This window comes from Dermacentor variabilis, chromosome 7, assembly GCF_050947875.1.
Source record: "Dermacentor variabilis isolate Ectoservices chromosome 7, ASM5094787v1, whole genome shotgun sequence".
Lineage (NCBI taxonomy): Eukaryota > Metazoa > Arthropoda > Arachnida > Ixodida > Ixodidae > Dermacentor > Dermacentor variabilis.
The window spans coordinates 137,972,655-137,993,102 of record NC_134574.1 but is presented as its reverse complement, the minus strand read 5'-3'; the positions used below and the strand labels follow the sequence as shown (position 1 = coordinate 137,993,102).

The following is a 20,448-nucleotide window of genomic DNA, read 5'->3' as shown; positions in this document are numbered from 1 at the left end:
GGAGGCAGTTAAGGCAAGCAATGGACGCGTCACCACGTGATCAAAGATGGCAGCGCCCACGGGATCGCCGCGAAAAGGCTCAATAGACCCACTATACGTTGCAACAGAACTGCTTGTTGGCCTAGTTGGTGCTTGCTAAAAGACATGTTTTTAGCCGCAATTGAACACTCACAAAAGAAAGACATGTGTCTTCTTTATGTGTCTTTCTTTTGTGAGTGTTCAATTGCGGCTAAAAACATGTCTTTTAGACCCACTATAGGAACCTATACAGTAGCTCTGCACAGGACATTTGGCAAAAGGGCAAGGCCCCGCCCAGGAGTTGTGCACTTTTGTGTTTTTCCTTTGCGACACTGCTTCCGGTTCAGGAATATGCGGCGCACTCTCGACACGTGATGAGCGCTCGGGTGCCTGGAGCTACGTCACTCGCAGAGGCCAATCAGTACAGGCGGTTGTCGCCTGCACTGATTCGTCTCGCCAATAAGAGGACTCGCCATGGCACCTCGTGGGGGCCGCGGTGCACTCTCTGAGCCCACGCTCAGCAGACACATGCTACGCGCAACTGGCACGTGTAGACCGCAAGTGCAAAGATGAAATGCGTGTTTCTTTTGTTTTTGAGATTTCAGACGTGTGGTTCTTAATTTTTAGATATCAAAATGAGCAATTATAGTATTACTGGGAATGTTCTCGTGATCGCGAAATCAGCCAATAACTGTTGGTGGACTTCTCTGCTTGCGACGTAACTGCACGACTCGCATTGCGAAGGAGAGAGAGCAAGCGATTTTTTCACTTTTTGACACGAGATCGTGAATCGTCTGCTACAACATCTCGCTAGCGTGTTCACAGGAGCATCGTTTACAGATCGGCAACGTTTTCTTATGTTTAAAAAAAGTCTGTCAAGGCCCCTTTGAAGCGGAGTTGGTTATATCGTGATGAAAAGCTAGCCAGCACCAGTGGTACTGCCGAACGCACACCCGTCGCACGCAGTGCCACCAAAAACAGATTGCCGCCATGTTTCATTGCAAGTTTGTGCAGGAGTGTGCATCTCCTCGCTCACGGCCGTCACGCTGCTCAATTCTAGCATGGAGGGAATGAGCATTACGTCATGCAGTCGGCCCAACACGTGGCCTCGGAGTCTCTGCGCATTGGCCGATAATAATCGGTTCCCGGTAATCTTTTTTTTTTTTTTTGATCGATGCGCAATCGTTCGGCTGCTCTGCCGTGGCCATAGGGCTCGTACATAACACGATTCGTACAACTGACTCGCCGTGCCTTTGATTGCAGAGCGGTAGCAATCAAACCTACCGCGAACCCTGACGTGACCATCACGTGTTGGGCCGACTCGCGTGGCTTCAATCGGGTTTCGCAATGCTCTCTCTCCTAGATCTTTCCTTCCTACGTGCTTTCTAGCCACCACATACATGAGAGGGGGAGAGCATTTTTTAGACGCGGTTCGGGGATGGTCACGTAACACAAGCTACGCTTCACGATAGGGACTCGTGAAAGGACACCTTCGATGACCTTGCCTCTCGAACAGCGGAGAGCTAGCGGTTATATCGATTCGCTTTGTTCTGTTCAGTTTATCTTCCTTGAAGATTCCCCCCCCCCCAACTTTCGGGGTATTACTCACGGGGGTATTGTTCATTGACATGCGGCTGCTGGGACGATGGATGTGGAAGATCCATCGTGCTCTACGTATACAAGCGGGATCGCGCCGCCCCCGACAATCGAGCCGTGTGTGTACACGCGAGTAATTCATAGTCCGCCGTAGCTGCGCCGGGGGCGCCTTAAGTGAACTCAACTCCCAGGGTAAGTCTTAAACCACACGTTTTTATTCCTTGGAAGCCTTCTTCGCGCCGCTCTTGTTTTTCGACTTGCTGCTCCTGCGCTTTCCCTGCTTGGTCGGTTTTGCCGCTTTACACCGGAACACCTCGCACTGTCCTTTCTTGACTGCGCCGAACAGGGCCTTGAGGCCCAGCCTCTCGGCCCAGAGGTCGTTGACTCTGGAAGGAGGATTGTACATACATAGTGAGTTGACGGCTGGCTCGTTTGAAAGCGCCGTGTTCTTATTTTATTTTTTTCATCCTGTGAAGTACATACGCGCATGCAGTCAGGAGCCACGTGAGAACGCAAGAAACTTTGCTCACTTATTGCGCAGGATCAGAAGCCTAATCGGCCATAGCGCTTCACAATAAAGGAGCACTAAAGCAAAACATCAAATAATTTATAACTAATAACGCGTATTCTATCAAAACAACATTTTCGTTAACATATTGCGGTAATAAGTTGACTATTACATGAAGAAATTAATGTCAGTGAATTTATTCTTGATTTAAATTTCGCGCATAAACTCCGACGCCCGTCCGTTGGTGTGACGTCACAGATTTTGAAGTGATTTCTTTCGTATTTTTGCCACTGGGGTTTCAGTAAACGTTCTCGAAACTTGCCATACGTTCAGTCTTTTGTTCCGTTAGAACGCAATCGAGTCCAGCTTTGCCGATTAAAAAAATGAACTAGGCCAGAGCAGACACCATAAAAATCTACGGCGTATTACGGCGACATGCGGCGGGAACCGAAAGGAGTAGTCGCCACCCTGCTAACCTTATTGCGTCTTTTTTTACTTGCGAAGGAGTATCTTGATGTCCTAGAATGGTTATTTATAATGCAGCCCCAATCACTTTTCTCTTGGTAGCGTAAAAGTATTTTTATGAGCACGTTATAAGCATAGTGCCCTTATAGCTACAATATCAGTCGCGCATTATCGGCAGATGTCACAACAAAATATTGCCTATATATATATATATATATATATATATATATATATATATATATATATGTGTGTGTGTGTGTGTGTGTGTGTGTGTGTGTGTGTGTGTGTGTGTGTGTGTGTGTGTGTGTGTGTGTGTGTGTGTGTGCAGATGGTCCCGCGGGTGCGTAAAGCACTCCTCCATTAAAAGATATATATATATATATATATATTTAATGGAGGAGTGCTATACGCGAACGGCGCACACACTGTGTCTTAATGGGAGCTGCTCATGCTGGTCATGAGCATCTTTTGCATCGTGCGCTGATAATCAAGTTGAACTGTGACAGCGCATTGGGCTAGTTGGGATCGGATTCATGGTCGCCAGCAAAACTGTGCTAGCACGAGGGACGAAGAAGAAGATCGCGAAACGAGCGCTGGTTTAAGTTTAGCTAACTTACGACTACCTTCCTTAACAGGTAAAATGTCGAAAAGTGGCCCGTAACGGAATTTCAAGCAACCTCAAGGTTTTCTGTCGGCCTTTATTTCAGAGAAAAAAAAGAAAGCCTGCGCGATATTTAAGAATATGCGATGTTACCAGGCGTCCGCGCGCCAGCCATATCAGCGCGCACTTAACGTAAATCGCGTCCGTGTTCTTTTTTTCTTCTCTCTTTTTTTTTTCTTACGCTACGTACGCCAGTAGTTCCTTCTTTGTTTGTTCTTAATATCTCTGTTTGTTTGTCTAAGTCTAAAAAGCTGTACACTTTTAGTCACATCCATTGTTTCTTATACTTGTATACTGTACTGCAGTATAGCGATTAGCGTTGTTTGATTACTTTTTTTTTAGCATTTACTTTTCGTGTGTTCTCTTTCATTTGTTAAGTCTGCTGACGGGTGCTGCTGTGTCGCTGACCTTTAGCATTTACCCATTTTGTTGTAATTTCTAACCCGAGGGTCCCGTTTTGGGTATCACTATACTCTGCGGGATCCTCGTCTGTAAAGACGCATCTTATAACTTTTTTTTCTTCTTACGAATAAACTGAAACTGTGCATTTTAATTACGCACCTTCAGAACCAGGACATCACGTTTCATAAGCACCTAAGGTGGGCGCCGAAAGCTGTTTGCCCGTAGGGCAAAAAGCATGGCCGCTCCTTAACATAGGCTCGTATTTGACAAGGTTTGCGTTCGAAGAACGCCTTAATCCATGGCGCGCTGACGCGTTGACACGTGACCTTGTTAAAAAAAATTTGCAGCTTTTCCTTTTTTCGTCGAAGAAGAAAAAAAAATGGCCGCACAAAACCTATGTTGCTTTAAAGGTTGTTGTCGGTCATATTTCGGCAACCTTCGCACCTTTTGCGCTGACTAGACTCATTCATTAAATAGTTTAGCTGATTAGACTTAATTTTATAATCATCAGTGCACAATGGAAAAAAAGTACACTGTGACTGCCATTGGCAACGCCCATCAACATACAGTGATCGCCGTCCAATCGTCCGTATTACTTTTAAAAATTCTTGGCGACACTTAGTTGCAACAGCATATACAAACTGTTGTGTCCTGATGACGCTGGTTGAAACATCCGAGACAAACTCGGCCTGAGCACCGAGCGTCGCGAAGAAACTAACAAGCAGACTTTCGATGAGGCAAGAGCAAGGTTTATCGCCCTAGCCAATCTAAACAGGTTTACTGTGACGTCATAGAGTACGTGTTTGTAAGTACATTTCCGGTAAGACAGATATAACACTTTCGAAACTGGAATCGCATGTAGAACATAAATCACTATCGCTTCTTGACTTCAGCGAAGACGTAACGGCGGCGTTAGCGTAAAATGGCCAGCTTTCAGCCGTTCACACATTGTTGTTAGCAGTTCTGACGTCACTTCACGTCATCACGAGGGGATTGTCTTTCTGCAATTCCTCGCCAAGCAGTCATCTTGTCCAGCGCTTTAAAACAATTACTGCGACACGCTCGTTCAGCCCGGCCTAGCCGGCGTGCTGACCTGTCCGCCTTAAAAAGAAAGATATTATGCGTAGAATATATTTAGCTGGATAGTTTCATTCGCCAATACGTCCCGTATAACTTCCTGACTCACACGCCACGTGAAACATCGTCATATCCGCGAAGAATGACGCTCTAACTACACACGTACCATCCATGCTTTGTAAAAAAGGAACAAGGTGTTCACGCGTCAAGCGTTAGCGGTGTACCGTTTTAGATGTATGGGCTGTCTTGCTTTCTAGGCGACGTCAATACCACGTCACGCGCAATCTTCGAAATCATTACTAGGCATTCGAATGCGGTCGCTCCGACTGTGACGTCACCCAGAAAGGCGGTTGCGTGCCATTTGAAAACTGCGTTTCTTGAAAAAAAAATGCATGCGGTGCCCTCCTCAATTAAAACGTAAGGGCCATCAGCCTTTCCGCATGACGTCATGGTTCAGAGCACTCAGACTGTTTGCTATATAGGAGGTGAAGGCCAGGTGCGACTTGTACTTCCTCTAAATGATCCAAGTTTGGTCATCATTCCAACAGACCGGCGCAACCGAAAGGCCGCGCCGGACATCGGTTCGAAGACCTCACTAAATCATTCAATCAGTAGTAGCGACGGGCGGTGTGTACAAAGGGCAGGGACGTAATCAACGTGATCTTATGACTCGCGCTTACTGGGAATTCCTCGTTCAAGGGTAACAACTGCAAGCCCCTATCCCAATCACGAAAGAAGTTCCACGGGTTACCCAGTCTTTTCAGACAGGGATAAAGACACGCTGCTTCCTTCAGTGTAGCGCGCATGCGGCCCCGGACATCTAAGGGCATCACAGACCTGTTATCGCTCTGTTTCGTGCGGCTAGGAGCCGCTTGTCCCTCTAAGAAGGTTGTAAGGTGCTGGGAACCCGGCACCTATTTAATAGGCTAGAGCCTCCTTCGTTATCGGAATTAACCAGACAAATCGCTCCACCAACTAAGAACGGCCCTGCACCACCATCCACCGAATGAAGAAGGAGCTGTCGATCTGTCAATCCTCCCATTTTGCCCCGTGCACTCACAGTGTGGAGAGCGTGTAGAAGACCTTCTGGACCGGCAGGGAGCCCGGCGCCCTGCCCTGCGCCGTCACCTCGCAGAAGATGCGCTGCAGGCAGTGAGGGTCTTCGAGGCTGGTCACGCCGAACTTGGCGATGGAGTCGAGGATCGGGTTCCGGTATGTCGGCCCCGCGGCTTCCCTGCGCCTCCTTCCCGCCGGGCCCACGGCGCCGACCGCGGCCACCGGAAGGTTGATGACGCTGGGAACCAGCGCCGCCATGAGCAGCCCCAGCGGCAGCAGACCCAGGAGCAGCGCCAGTGGCCCCTTGCCGCTGTGATGCTTGCGCCGGTGCAGGTACGGCAGGTGGTGGTCCAGGTCCGGGAAGCCGAAGTCGTCCGCGTAGTCGGCCGCCACGAAGCCCCCCTTGTAGTCGTAGTGGTCGCTGGACGCCGTCGCGTACGCCTTGTCTCCGACGTCCTTGTCTCCCAGCCGGCTGCCTCCTCCACTGCCGCCAGAGGTGCCAGCGCCCTTGTCGGCGTCTCCGCGGTGAAGACCCGACGAGACCTTCGAACTCTCGCTGGCCATCAGCAGCGGGTTTCGCGAGGTGTAGCCGTACTTTGTCTTGACGTACGTGGGCGGCGACGTTTCGGCCGAGTCGTAGTCCACCTTGAGCGCGTCGTTCCTGGTCAGGTACCGGTCCCTGCGGGCTTCCTCCGCGTCGTCGTCTTCGTCCTCGTAGTCGTCGGTGGTGTAGTAGCCGCCGCCACCGCCGGACGGCTGCTTGAAGGATGACGTCGAAGTCGCCCCGTGCTTGAATGCCGCCGCCTTGCCGCCACCTGCCATGTTCTTGTCGAAGTAGTAGTCGATGGGGCTGTACGGCAGGTTGTACGAAAACGGTCGCGGCGTCGTCGTCGTAGTGGTCGTCGTAGACGTCGAGGAGGTGGCGTAGTAAGCGGCGGCGGCGTAGGCGGCGTGGCTGCTCGGCGAGCCGGTGTAGACTAAGTTTGCAGAGGTCAACTTGTGCGCTGCTGTAAGTAAAGTGTGGGGGAAGGGGAATTGTACGGATGTTATACATCATGATCTCTCTACAAGTGGGCCTTAATGAGGTAAAGCGAAAGTGACTATGAAGTATTCAGAAATGCATGTTAACTCGAAGCCCATGCTTGATTTGGTCTAAATGGCGCCTGGCGTGAACGTTCCCGAAACGCTCATTGCGTTAACTTCGGCGCTGACAGGCGTCACATATATCAAGTCGAGCATGTGCTTCAGGCTAGGATGCATTTATGGCCCCACGCGTCGCAGGCTTACAATGAGGCGCATGCATTGCTACGATTCATCAAATAATTGAGTGAATGGAACTTCATGAGTCGTGCTCCCATTGGTCTCGCCGCCTTTTTCATCCCCCGCTGCGCTCCGCGTTTGCTCTTTCACCTGCTCCGCTCGTTCGCTCAGTTACGCCGGGAACGCCGACGCCCTATACGCAAGAACGGGCGCCTAATGGCTGCGCTCTAAAACAAGGGCTGCGCTCTAAAACAAGGGCTGAGCTCTAAAACAATGGCTGCGCTCTAAAACAATGGCTGCGCTCTAAAACAAAGGGCTGGGCTCTAAAACAAAGGGCTGGGCTCTAAAACAAAGGGCTGGGCTCTAAAACAAGGGCTGGGCTCTAAAACAAGGGATGGGCTCTAAAACAAGGGATGGGCTCTAAAACAAAGGACTGCGCTCTAAACCAACGGCTGCGCTCTAAACCAGCGGCTGCGCTCCTAAACGAGCTGCGCTCTAAAGCAAGGGCTGCGCTCTAAAACAAGGGCTGCGCTCTAAAACAAGGGCTGCGCTCTAAAACAAGGGCTGCGCTCTAAAACAAGGGCTGCGCTCCAAAACAAGGGCTGCGCTCTAAAACAAGAGCTGCGCTCTAAAACAAGAGCTGAGCTCTAAAACGATGGCTGCGCTCTAAAACAATGGCTGCGCTCTAAAACAAGGGCTGGGCTCTAAAACAAGGGCTGGGCTCTAAAACAAGGGCTGGGCTCTAAAACAAGGGCTGGGCTCTAAAACAAGGGCTGGGCTTTAAAACAAAGGACTGCGCTCTAAACCAACGGCTGCGCTCTAAAACAAGGGCTGCGCTCTACAAGGGCTGCGCTCTACAACAAGGGCTGCGCTCTAAAACAAGGGCTGCGCTCTAAAACAAGGGCTGCGCTCTAAAACAAGGGCTGCGCTCTAAAACAAGAGCTGCGCTCTGAAACAAGAGCTGAGCTCTAAAACAATGGCTGCGCTCTAAAACAAGGGCTGGGCTCTAAAACAAAGGGCTGGGCTCTAAAACAAAGGGCTGGGCTCTAAAACAAGGGCTGGGCTCTAAACCAACGGTTGCGCTCTAAACCAACGGCTGCGCTCTAAACCAACGGCTGCGCTCTAAACCAACGGCTGCGCTCTAAAACAAGGGCTGCGCTCTAAAACAAGGGCTGCGCTCTAAACCAACGGCTGCGCTCTAAAACAAGGGCTGCGCTCTACAAGGGCTGCGCTCTACAACAAGGGCTGCGCTCTAAAACAAGGGCTGCGCTCTAAAACAAGGGCTGCGCTCTAAAACAAGAGCTGCGCTCTGAAACAAGAGCTGAGCTCTAAAACAATGGCTGCGCTCTAAAACAAGGGCTGGGCTCTAAAACAAAGGGCTGGGCTCTAAAACAAAGGGCTGGGCTCTAAAACAAAGGGCTGGGCTCTAATACAAGGGCTGGGCTCTAAACCAACGGCTGCGCTCTAAACCAACGGCTGCGCTCTAAAACAAGGGCTGCGCTCTAAAACAAGGGCTGCGCTCTAAAACAAGGGCTGCGCTCTAAAACAAGGGCTGCGCTCTAAAACAAGAGCTGCGCTCTAAAACAAGAGCTGCGCTCTAAAACAAGAGCTGAGCTCTAAAACAAGAGCTGAGCTCTAAAACAATGGCTGCGCTCTAAAACGAAGGGCTGGGCTCTAAAACGAAGGGCTGGGCTCTAAAACAAGGGCTGGGCTTTAAAACAAAGGACTGCGCTCTAAACCAACGGCTGCGCTCTAAAACGAGCTGCGCTCTAAAGCAAGGGCTGCGCTCTAAAACAAGGGCTGCGCTCTAAAACAAGGGCTGCGCTCTACAACAAGGGCTGCGCTCTACAACAAGGGTTGCGCTCTACAACAAGGGCTGCGCTCTACTACAAGGGCTGCGCTCTAAAACAAGGGCTGCGCTCTAAAACAAGGGCTGCGATCTAAAACAAGGGCTGCGCTCTAAAACAAGAGCTGCGCTCTAAAACAAGAGCTGCGCTCTGAAACAAGAGCTGAGCTCTGAAACAAGAGCTGAGCTCTAAAACAATGGCTGCGCTCTAAAACAAGGGCTGGGCTCTAAAACAAGGGCTGGGCGCTAAAACAAGGGCTGGGCTCTAAAACAAGGGCTGGGCTCTAAAACAAGGGCTGGGCTCTAAAACAAGGGCTGGGCTCTAAAACAAAGGACTGCGCTCTAAAACGAGCTGCACTCTAAAGCAAGGGCTGCGCTCTAAAGCAAGGGCTGCGCTCTAAAGCAAGGGCTGCGCTCTAAAACAAGGGCTGCGCTCTAAAACAAGGGCTGGGCTCTAAAACAAGGGCTGGGCTCTAAAACAAGGGCTGGGCTCTAAAACAAGGGCTGGGCTCTAAAACAAAGGGCTGCGCTCTAAAACAAGGACTGCGCTCTAAAACAAGGGCTGCGCTCTAAACCAACGGCTGCGCTCTAAAACAAGGGCTGCGCTCTAAAGCAAGGGCTGCGCTCTAAAACAAGGGCTGCGCTCTAAAACAAGGGCTGGGCTCTAAAACAAGGGCTGGGCTCTAAAACAAGGGCTGGGCTCTAAAACAAGGGCTGGGCTCTAAAACAAGGGCTGGGCTCTAAAACAAAGGACTGCGCTCTAAAACAAGGGCTGCGCTCTAAACCAACGGCTGCGCTCTAAACCAACGGCTGCGCTCTAAAGCAAGGGCTGCGCTCTAAAGCAAGGGCTGCGCTGTAAAGCAAGGGCTGCGCTCTAAACCAACGGCTGCGCTCTAAACCAACGGCTGCGCTCTAAACCAACGGCTGCGCTCTAAAGCAAGGGCTGCGCTCTAAAGCGAGGGCTGCGCTCTAAAACAAGGGCTGCGCTCTAAAACAAAGGGCTGCGCCCTAAAACAAAGGGCTGGGCTCTAAAACAAGGGCTGGGCTCTAAAACAAAGGACTGCGCTCTAAAACGAGCTGCGCTCTAAAGCAATGGCTGCGCTCTGAAGCAATGGCTGCGCTCTAAAACAAGAACTGCGCTCTGAAACAATGGGCTGGGCTCTAAAACAAGGGCTGCGCTCTAAAGCAAGGGCTGCGCTCTAAAGCAAGGGCTGCGCTCTAAAGCAAGGGCTGCGCTCTAAAGCAAGGGCTGCGCTCTAAAGCAAGGGCTGCGCTCTAAAGCAAGGGCTGCGCTCTAAAGCAAGGGCTGCGCTCTAAAGCAAGGGCTGCGCTCTAAAGCAAGGGCTGCGCTCTAAAACAAGGGCTGCGCTCTAAAACAAGGGCTGCGCTCTAAAACAAAGACTGCACTATAAAACGAGGGCTGGTTTCCCGTACCTTAAGGATATACCTGTTAAAGAGACCAAATTAACAACAAATTTTCTATGCAGGACAGAAATTCACGCGACATAAAACGCGCAAGTTGCCGCACGTGTTTCACCCACGAAAAGTTTTGTTTATGCTTAGTTCAGTTTCGTTATATGCCGAAAATCTCTTTTTGTCACGTGGAAGGGTCTCATTCCAAACTCGAGGTGATACGCCGGTTGGTTCAAATATAATACCACGAATTTTCACACTGTCAGCAAACGGGAGTTCTCCTGGGAGTGTATCACGGAAAGCACCAAAACACAAAGCTAAACTCTTAAATAAATTGAACAAGACAACTGAGACAGCTCTATAGTCGTTGAAAACTAAAAAAAATGGCTGTGGCTTAGCTAAGGTTAAGCCCAGGATGCGAAGCATACTAGCCTTTATTTTAGTTGTTGAACCACTGTTTAGCCTAATGAACTGCTGTTGCTTGGCTATATTTGGTTCGGCTAGACGAAGAAACAACTCATGCGTTACTCTGCTTCGCCTTCAAGAGTGGAACGCGATAGCGTTCCCGTCGACCCGCCAAGGGGTGTAAGACAATGAGCTACGGCGCAGCGACTACGCGCCCCGCATTGGACGCGGTGAGCGTCGAGTAACGCAGCGTTCGGCGCGGCAACGAAATGTGCGCCTGAGCAAGCGACGCACGCCTAGCCTTAGAAACAGCTCGTTTCTAAGGCAACACCGCATTCACTAGAGGCGCTTTTGTACCGCTTTGAAGCATCGTACTCGTGGCTCAGTGGTAGCGTCTCCGTCTCACACTCCGGAGACCCTGGTTCGATTCCCACCCAGCCCAATCTTGCAAGAGTTGAGCCATAGCCACCTAGAAACAAGCGCAGCTGTTTATATGACGCCGCGAGCAACGGCGCGAGTTGGAGCCCCGTTTATCCCCTGTCGTGACGTCACGGTGTCACGTGGTCAGCCTTGAAGGCGACACCGCCGCGCCTGAGGAGCTGGGTTGAGCTCTAGTAATATGCTTCGCATAAAAAATGTGCAAAACTGCAGGAGTTGCGAAGGAACAAGCAGATGAGAAATATTAAGTGCCCCGTCCAGTTATAGGAAAACCCCCTTGTGATGGAGCATGAAGCTATTGCACGTAGAAGGTCAAGTGACAAAATAAACAAGGGATGGAGACAAAAGTGTATCCCTGCCGCACACAAGGGGTGATGTGAAATTTAAAACAAATTTCACCATTTAAAGTCAATTCACTAGTGATTTTCTAGTACAAATATTTTATGTTATTAATGAATGCGACTGTGAGGCCAAGGCAATGAAAAGCTAAAAAAAGCGAGAGAGAGCGATGTGAATATAATTCGCCTTGGTACAACAGTTGTTTGGTACGGTCTTAATAAATGCCCCCCCCCCCAAAAAAAAAGCACCTTTGCCGTCTATATATATTATAGCATAACTTAACTTGTCGGTACTCTACAGTACCGACATTATACAGTCTGTATTAACAATTATTATTGGACGCCTCAAATTAGGGTTGACATGTGGGGAACAAAGTTTTCGAACAAGAACGATGCCGCCTTCCTTAAAGGGCAACGCTGTTACACATTCAACGAATAACAAGTTAGCAAGTGCTGTTACATATTCCCCGAGTATCTCAACATACGAAGAGCACAAAATCTTGCCACTAATGCATCAGGTTCGGGCGCTGATCTCTTTGTTCGTCGCTGACAGTGTTGCGGGAACCTCTTCTGTGGTCACATGGGCCACGAAGAACGCTCCCTGGTAGATTTAGCTTTACTAAAGACGTAGCAAAAAAGAGCCAGAATGCGATAATGAAGGGTCTTGAACATTACAGCTAAGCTCCAGTGCAAACAACCGCGAAAATAGGAGTTCGAAACTCATATCTAACGATGGCTGTGACACGTTTAGGAAATTAGCCGTTTCGAAGAATGACCGTTGTACAAAAGGACGATATTCTGGTTGTAGATTTCCAATCCGAACTTTGCGCAACGCGTCTACGCCAAGTCTCGATGTCATTAACTCCGGATACGAAGTGCCAAGGTTGTTTTCTACAGTGTTTAGAAAAAGTTTATTTAAACAAGAGGCGATACGAACACTGAGTCACAATCACGGCACAATTCCACCAGGATGATAACATATACAAAGTACGAAGCATTGTCTATAAGGCACATTTTGAAAGAAGCAGTCCACGCTCACTAACATATAACCAGACTGACCCGCGGAAACTCAGTTACACATAAACTACTTGTCACATTACACGAAATGTTCAATATATACAGTATACACTATGGTTATGTACAATGATGGTGTCACTTTACATAGTTTTGTAGCGATGCTAATAGATGTGTGTATGCAAAGATGGTCATGCATACGAGAGCACGCAGAATTCACGGGCACCTACATACATGTAAATTCAGTGAATACTTTTGATGACATGGCTACAAGAACCAGGCTGGTTGAAAATAAGCCATGTCCATCAGCCACTGACAGGAAACGGCGTGACCACTGTTGAAGGAAGTATTCCCCAAGGAAGATCAACTCCTCTGACAGAAATGACAGTATCTCAAAGTAGAGCATCTCTAGAAGTGAAAACAGAGCGCGGCGACGATGTCCCGCGGCAACTGCCTCGCACCGGTTAGTCCACAGACAAAAGGCCCCCGGAGCAATTAAAGGTCGCGCAAAGCGGTCACGTGAGCAGCGACCAGATGTACTAAAGCGGTTAACTTTAAGGCCACGGAAACCAGCGTGCACAGCCCTTTAAAATACCCTAGCAACAATGCATTGCAGCAGCACATGCTTGTCGGATTCTTGAAGGGGGCAATTGGGACACAGCGAAGATGGGACTATGCCCTACCGCTCTAGTATGTCACGCGTTGGGAGCACTGGCCACTCTAGACGCCACATGAAGTCGCGCAGGTGGCCAGGCAGAAATGACGCCGTTATCGCACCCCACGACACATTATTGGAGCGTGCGCGGCCCGCTGGGGGAACTATAGAGGAAGCAGTAAGGCTTACGTTGTATCCACAACACGGCTTTCAAGAACGTCTGCATCAGGACATACCTGTTGAACGTGGCGATAAAATGCCATGACCGGGGAGTAAAACGCAGGTGCGTTTAACATTTGTGGTCCGTGATTTAAGTGTACGCCCGGTAACATGTAGCGAATCTTTGTGCCGAGGAAATAGCAGGCGAGTTCACGTGCAGTACACTGATCACGCTGTAACAGAAGGAGCAGAAATCGCAGGGCAAGCAGCCGGTAGCGGAAGACACGGATGGCAACGCGAACCCACCGCGAGAGCGTGGTTGCCGAAGCTCCGCGTGACAGACCAGTTCTGTACTGCCCGACCAGAAGAAGGAACCAAGAAGGGACTGCAAGGACCTAGTAACCCATAATGGTGGCCTTACAACGTGACAAACTTATAACACACGGCCGAAAGATACCGACTATGCTGAGTACCTTCTTTCTTATAGGGGTAAATCATACCCTTGAACATCTTGAGTACGTATAGAACACGTATATAATACGTATAGAAATACGTATAGAAGCGCTCTCCTGAAGACGGAAAAAGGGACTGTGGGGAATCAAAGAAGAAATAACGATTTTGAAACATTTGGCGCCGCACCTGAAGTATTTTCCTACTCAGTGAAAATTCGAAGGTTACGGGATAGGCTGTCTTCATTGCTGAGATACAATGTGATGTCATCGGCGAAGGCTGTCACCATCACAACACCGCTACCAGGCAGTGGGAGACCAGACACGTAAGGGTCTCTCAGTACTGAGCGCAGAGATGGCTCAAGGCCGAGCACAAAGACTACTGGGGATAGAGGTCACCCCTGACGAACACCACGAGTAACGGGAAATGGTGCACCTTTACGAACATCAAGAAATAATGTACTTCGGATATTTTATTGAAGAGGCATTCCTAATAAGTTCAACAAAATTTGACCAAAAGCCGGACGAGGTCATTACATTAAATATGTAGCTATGTTCAAGGCAATCGAATGCCTTGATCTAGTGAAACCAGGAAACCTGTGCTGACCTGGCCAGCGTGTACAACATTATGTCACGCATAACGAACGAGAGACTGTGTATCTCTCTGCCAGGGACCGTGCATGCCCGATGGTGTCCTGTTAATGAAGGCATCAGGCTTCCCAAGCTTCGAGTGACAACTGTGAAGGTTTTGTAGTCAACGTTGAGAAGCTTGATTGACCTCCATTCATCTGGACAAACTGATGATGGATCGTGCTTAGGTATCAGCACAATACGGCCGTCGCGAAAACCTGCCGGGAATTCAAAGTTCTCAAAGCACCGGCTGATAACAGATACGAAAGCGGCACCAATATCTTCCCAGAACGTTAGGTAAAACTCAACGGGCTTGCAATTCGTCCGGCTCCGGGGCCGAGCCACGCTTCATGAAAGATAATGCTGCCTTCGCTTCATCAGCTGATGGTCGTGCACAAGGACGGTCAGCTACCTCAGGTGGAACCTGAGGCAGCTCACTAAGCATTGTATGAGATCCTCGAGAACCAGGATCTATTTGCATAGTCGTTCGCGCCATGTTTTCAGAATGCGTTGCAAAGAGCGAATAATCACGCGCGGGAGGCGACGTCACAGGAAGTGATCTTGGGGCCGCAGAACCGAAAGCATTCGACTGTCTAAAGAGCGAGCTTCTTGCAAAGCGCAGAACTTCAGGGTGTGCACACGGATTACGCCTGCATCGCGAAGCAGCAGCTGACAAAGACGACGCTGCGACGAGGCGTTGGAAACGCCTCCGTAACTCACGCTGCCATGACCGCATCAGCGGAGTCAGTTGGTTGACCCGAAGGGCAATACGGAGCTTCGTGGCAGTATCCGCCAGTTCTTCTGACGTGCGTCGTCTGAGTGCTGCACGTCCTTCAACTGAACAATGCGGACGCCACTGCACCTTGAGCGCGTCCCATGACTCTGGGTCAGATCTAGAAAGAGAGGCGCGCCAGACTCTTGACAAATAAGAGCGCGGGCGCGCGTCGTGTAGAACGCGGATGTCGAGACGCCGATGTTTTACTGATGAGAAGGCAGGGAAGCAAACTTCAAGTATAACTGGTCTGTGGTGTATGTGTTTAGGAAAGTTTATTTCGACAAGAGAAGATACGAACACTGAGTCACAATCATGGCACAATTCCACCAGGACGAGAACCTTGCTGTAACCCTGCAATAGCATTCTGAAATGTTGCGAACTCGCTAAACCGACTGTAGGCTTTTCCTTGTTCTAGGCCCTCTGCCTGGCGCAAGTGCCATATTAAGCTAGCTGATGTTTCTTTCAACATGACTTTGTAAGAAAGCAAGCAAAGTGCTGTGTAAACATGAGCTGGGGCATGATGGCTCCGGATTATAATTTGAACCTATCATTTCTCTCACCCGAAAAGTGAGATCCAAATCCCGTCCCAATATTCATTGGTGGCTTCACAGACAAATGAAACATCCTGATCGCGTCCAACTCCATGGGCATGGTCGAACTTCAGGAACCCTACTACACCTTCTTTCGTCCCGCGCGTTGAATAATAAACAACTCAGAAAGTGGACCTTTCAGTTTCTTCTCGAGAGAGCTATAGAAATATGTCTGATAGTTTGCTTAATTTATAGTCCGAAGCCATCTTGCCTACAGCGCAAATTTACACCGTTTCTTGCGCGTTTCCTACAAAGGTATTAAAAACGATCTTCAGTAAGTTCAACACAGCACTTGCGCCAAGTGGAGGATCTAAAAGTAATGGAACAAATCAGAATGAACTTACGTTGTGGGTAAAGATTAAACTTAAAGAGTTGCAACACCTAGTTGTCACGTATGTATAAAGTTGTAGTGACGTCAGGAAAATATCGGTTGTAATTCTGTAGTACATCGATCGTACCAAGCTAGCGGAAATTGACGGTGCGCCGGAAAGTGTCACGTGCGTACACATGCTACTGCATCTCTCCATGTATAACTATCAATAACATTGTCACCCTGTGCTACGTTTAGTACATTGTACATATCATTTATGTTGTTTTGATTGTTTTCTGTATTAGGCAAAGTGTACAAGGTGATTTGACATATGTGAGAAGACACGTCAACAAACCTCTCTTTGTGTAGTTTAACGCATTACAACGCGCTTTAAGAATTTTCGGATCGTATCATGGTTATTGTTGGAAGGGGGCGAAAAAAATGTCACCCACGATTACAATACTCCCTAATGCGAATTTTGACCGCAGCTGTTTAGGCGTTTTGAATTCGCGATGTATTGTGGCAAAGGAGGAGGAGGAGTAGATTTTAATGAAGAGAAAGGAGGAGAGGTCGGCCTGGAGAGCGTGTCTCTAGCCTGCTACTCCTCACTGGGGAAAGGGGAAGTGGGAAATACAGGGAAAGGTAGGTGGCGGGTGATTATGTTATGGTACAATGAGATACTACATACGCGTTGTCCAATATGCGGATGCGCACTGTAGACGCAATACACGTAAGAGTAATCTTGTCCATACAAAAAGTAATCTTGTCACAAAACGTTTTTGCGCAAACACATTTCGCACTGACTGCACGTCTCACAGCTTCTAGAGGCGATCGTCTAAACCAGTCTCACTTAAGAAGTTCAAAACTGATTGTGACAAAGAATTTTACTCTCAACGACAGGGTGCTCTCAGAAGCGGCAGTGTTGAGCCTCTGCTCGAGCAGCTCGTTTAACAGCAGTGCTAGACAAAGAAAAAAAAATAGGTATGGCGTTTCGCTTGCCAAAATCACGATCTGATAACGAGGCACGCCGTACGGGGGAGGGGGAGACTCCGGAAATTTCGACTACCTGGGGTTCTTTAACGTGCACCTAAATCTAAGCACACGGGTGTTTTCGCATTTCGCCCCCATCAGCAGGCGAAGCATTTCCACCGGTTGCGCCGCTGAATGCCTTGCTGTTCTTACGCGGTGCGGCCTTGTGACGGCACAGCAACGGGGCTTATGCACTGTGGGTACAGAAATGACGCAAACAAATGCACGATGTGGCATTTTATTCACGCGTTCACGAAGCTTACATGCTCAACTTATGATACAGCTAGTGGGAACCCTGTGTGCGGTCTAATCTTCCAATCGTGCTCGTTCACTAATCCTGGTGGACCCAACGTGGTCAAAGGGTGGTGGGCGCGAATCAGCATCCCTCTGTCTTGATGCCTCGAGACTGCTCGCGCCATTTCTGGGCCCCATGTACGCGTGGGACGTGAAAGGCTTCATGGCCGATCAGCCATCAGAGATCCGCAACAAATTGCACTCTTGTAAGCCTTATATATCTCTTGATGAGCACAAATTTGAGTTCGATGGATCATACTGTGAGGACATCCATCCACAGGGAGGGTTGTATATGTGGCGCCCCCTGGGCGTGGTGACGGAAGACGCTGGCTGTGATGACGTCCCTCCGCAGTGTGTGTGTGCAGGTGTGGGTGTGGCGTTGGGCGTTGGTGTGGAAGTTGTAAGGCGCGTAGAGCGCGATTTAGGCCTAACAAACCAGACAATACCTACCATAGCAGAGCTCTCTCTCTGTCTAAGCGACCACTCCCGCTTGGATCGACAAGCGTACTGCTGATCTATGCCTCTCTGAACGCCGAGCGACTGCGAGAGGCTGAATTTAGCTCTTATTGCGTCATGCTTGGCGCGATAAGTGTGCCATCTGTGCACGCGATACATGCATGTGGTGTAGGGCTGCTGAGCACGAGGTCGCGGGATCGAATCCCGGCCACGGCGGCTGCATTTCGATGGGGGCGGAATGCGAAAACACCCGTGTACTTAGATTTAGGTGTACGTTAAAGAACCCCAGGTAGACTAAATTTCCGGAGTCCTCCACTACGGCGTGCCTCATAATCAGAAAGTGGTTTTGGTACGTAAAATCCCCTGCATGATCGAGTAATGACTTCTTTCCTCTACACACTACGATACCAAAGTAAGGCGCGTGGGTAGTACGGTTGCAAATATGTAAGCGATAATGGCTTTACAAGTTTTCGTTAGATTCGGTTTTAGCAAGCGACCTCCTATGCTGACAGACCTGAGACGCTTCACATGAATACGTACAACGTACATACGTACAACGGCATCGCAGCGCCACTTTGTCCCTCGAGGCAATATACTTTCTGTGGTACCCTGCTTCTCCAAATATGGTCAGCCATAGGGCCGACAAAACAATACACGGTGTGTAGCCAGTGCATCGAAAAGGCGACTCACGCGAATAAGTCCTTTTTTGTGTGTGTGGAAACGTTGCTTCCACGCTGAGGGTTCCCTCTTTCGGCCACTGCTGACCAATAGAAATGTTCATTTTCCCACGAACCCTTTGATTAGCTTTTCTTATCTCTCCACATACACAGGTAGTCTGTACCTTCGGGGCGTTTAACCCTTCAAATTAATATTTAAGCCAGCTGTGGTTTGACGGACACCGTAAAGAGTAAGCTGGCATGCAAGGCCGAAATCAACAATTCCGCAACTAAGGGACAACTATGGGGTAATCAACTATTCCGCAACTGTGTACGGGTAAAGGGGCCTTTGTCAGGCAGTTGCATCTGCCTTTAGCCCCTACATCCTAGACAATCTATTGTCTAAATAAAGCATTCAAACAAACAAACAAAAAAACCGTGCACACCCTTAAGGGTAGAATAATATTTTACTGTGTGCACCGACCAGGCGGTAATTGGCCAGAGTTCTTGTGTTATAACTCACGGTTCTTGCTTCCAGCGTGGACCGAGGGCAACGAGTAACTCGTCGCGTGATTCTTGAGGTAGCTGGACGGCGACGCGGTCGTCGAGTAGGGCGGCGCCGACGACGGCAGGAAGCTGCTGGTTATGGGGAGGCTCCAGGAGGCGGAAGAGACGCCCACTTTGGCGGGGGTGCCGCTTCCGGTGTAGTTACTGTGCCGCGAGCCCGGGCTCAGAGACCGGGACGTTGCCAGGAGGCCCACCATGGCGGAGGAGCCGCCGGACGCCAGCGTCCAGCAGCAGCAGGTACCCAGGAAGATGAGGGAGGGAGCCCGGAGTGAGGCCGCCATGATTAAAACGAATGGTGTACGAGCTGGTGGTGACTGAAAAACAGAGATGTCGAAAGAGAGCTGTTTGTAGAGCGTAGCGTTTCCCCGCTTATCTTCAGCCACCCTTGCTCACAAAAGAATCAGAATGTTCATAATTTCTTTCTCCTGGAGGAAGGGGAAAAAATATGTTAATTCAGCTCAGATGGCTAAACGTTGACGGCGACAGCCAGGTCAAGAGGGAGGGAGGGAGAGAGACTAGGAGATTAAAAACAGAGAAGTTAACGGGATTAACTGTCCGGTTGGCTATTCCAGCTGCACAGGTGGATGGGGAAAGGATGAAAGTTCGAGAAAGGGAAGGCACTCAGAGAATTTGTCCGTACAAACACAGGGATGTCATTTGGAAGCTGTTGTAGTTTTTCAGGCTGTCCCGATGGTTAAAGACGCACTAGCGCTTTTATAGTGACTCGGACTGACAGCGACTGTGACCAGGGTTCAGGAATCCTGTTTCCCGTATGGGCCGGGACGGTTGTCAAGCTCGTCGAGCGTGATGCAGAACATCAGTTTTCGTTTCGGCGCACAAAGACGGATTTATTTATTGTTGCAACGATTGAACTCCTCGGACGGCGTCCCAACTGCACGCGGGTGTAACATGTTGGTGCGATGCAGCACGCAAGGCCACTCTTGCTGTGCAGAAGAAACAGCGCCCTGGCAGATAGCAGGCATCTCACAACGCTGGTGGGCGATGAGGGGCGCCGCCCGTGGCGCTGCAGGCGTCGCATCTAGGCGGTGCATGAGGCGAGGCCGGCGGGAAACCGTGGGCGTTATAGTCAGCGCCCAGTGAAATATTAGATAACGTTAGCTTGACGTTTACTTCCCGTAACGCTCAAGGCCACTGACGCGGCAGCTCAGCCGGATCGCGGGTGTACGCATGGTGGCCGGCGCACAATGCTCGCGACAGCAGCAGAAGACAGAACGCTGGCCTGGCACCGTCGCCGAGCCATTTGACGGTGCGTCCACTTCTCTTCGTCGTTTTCTTTTTTCTTTTCTTTTTGCAGTCAGTCACGTGAACTCCGCGTCTCTGGAGACGCTCTATAGCCATTCGCGTTCTAGCCGCGCATGCG

At 49.7% G+C, this 20,448-nt stretch overlaps 1 protein-coding gene across 1 annotated transcript; it reads right to left on the bottom strand.

The window, feature by feature from the left end:
- Window positions 1-1,818: 1,818 nt before the first annotated feature.
- On the bottom strand, window positions 1,819-19,375 carry LOC142587169 (uncharacterized). Its single transcript, XM_075698056.1, has 3 exons — window positions 19,024-19,375; window positions 5,788-6,790; window positions 1,819-2,000 (listed from the first exon to the last, which is right to left on the bottom strand). The coding sequence occupies exons 1-3, from the start codon at window positions 19,346-19,348 to the stop codon at window positions 1,829-1,831; spliced, it is 1,500 nt and encodes a 499-aa protein (XP_075554171.1). The 5' UTR covers window positions 19,349-19,375; the 3' UTR covers window positions 1,819-1,828.
- Window positions 19,376-20,448: the final 1,073 nt, after the last annotated feature.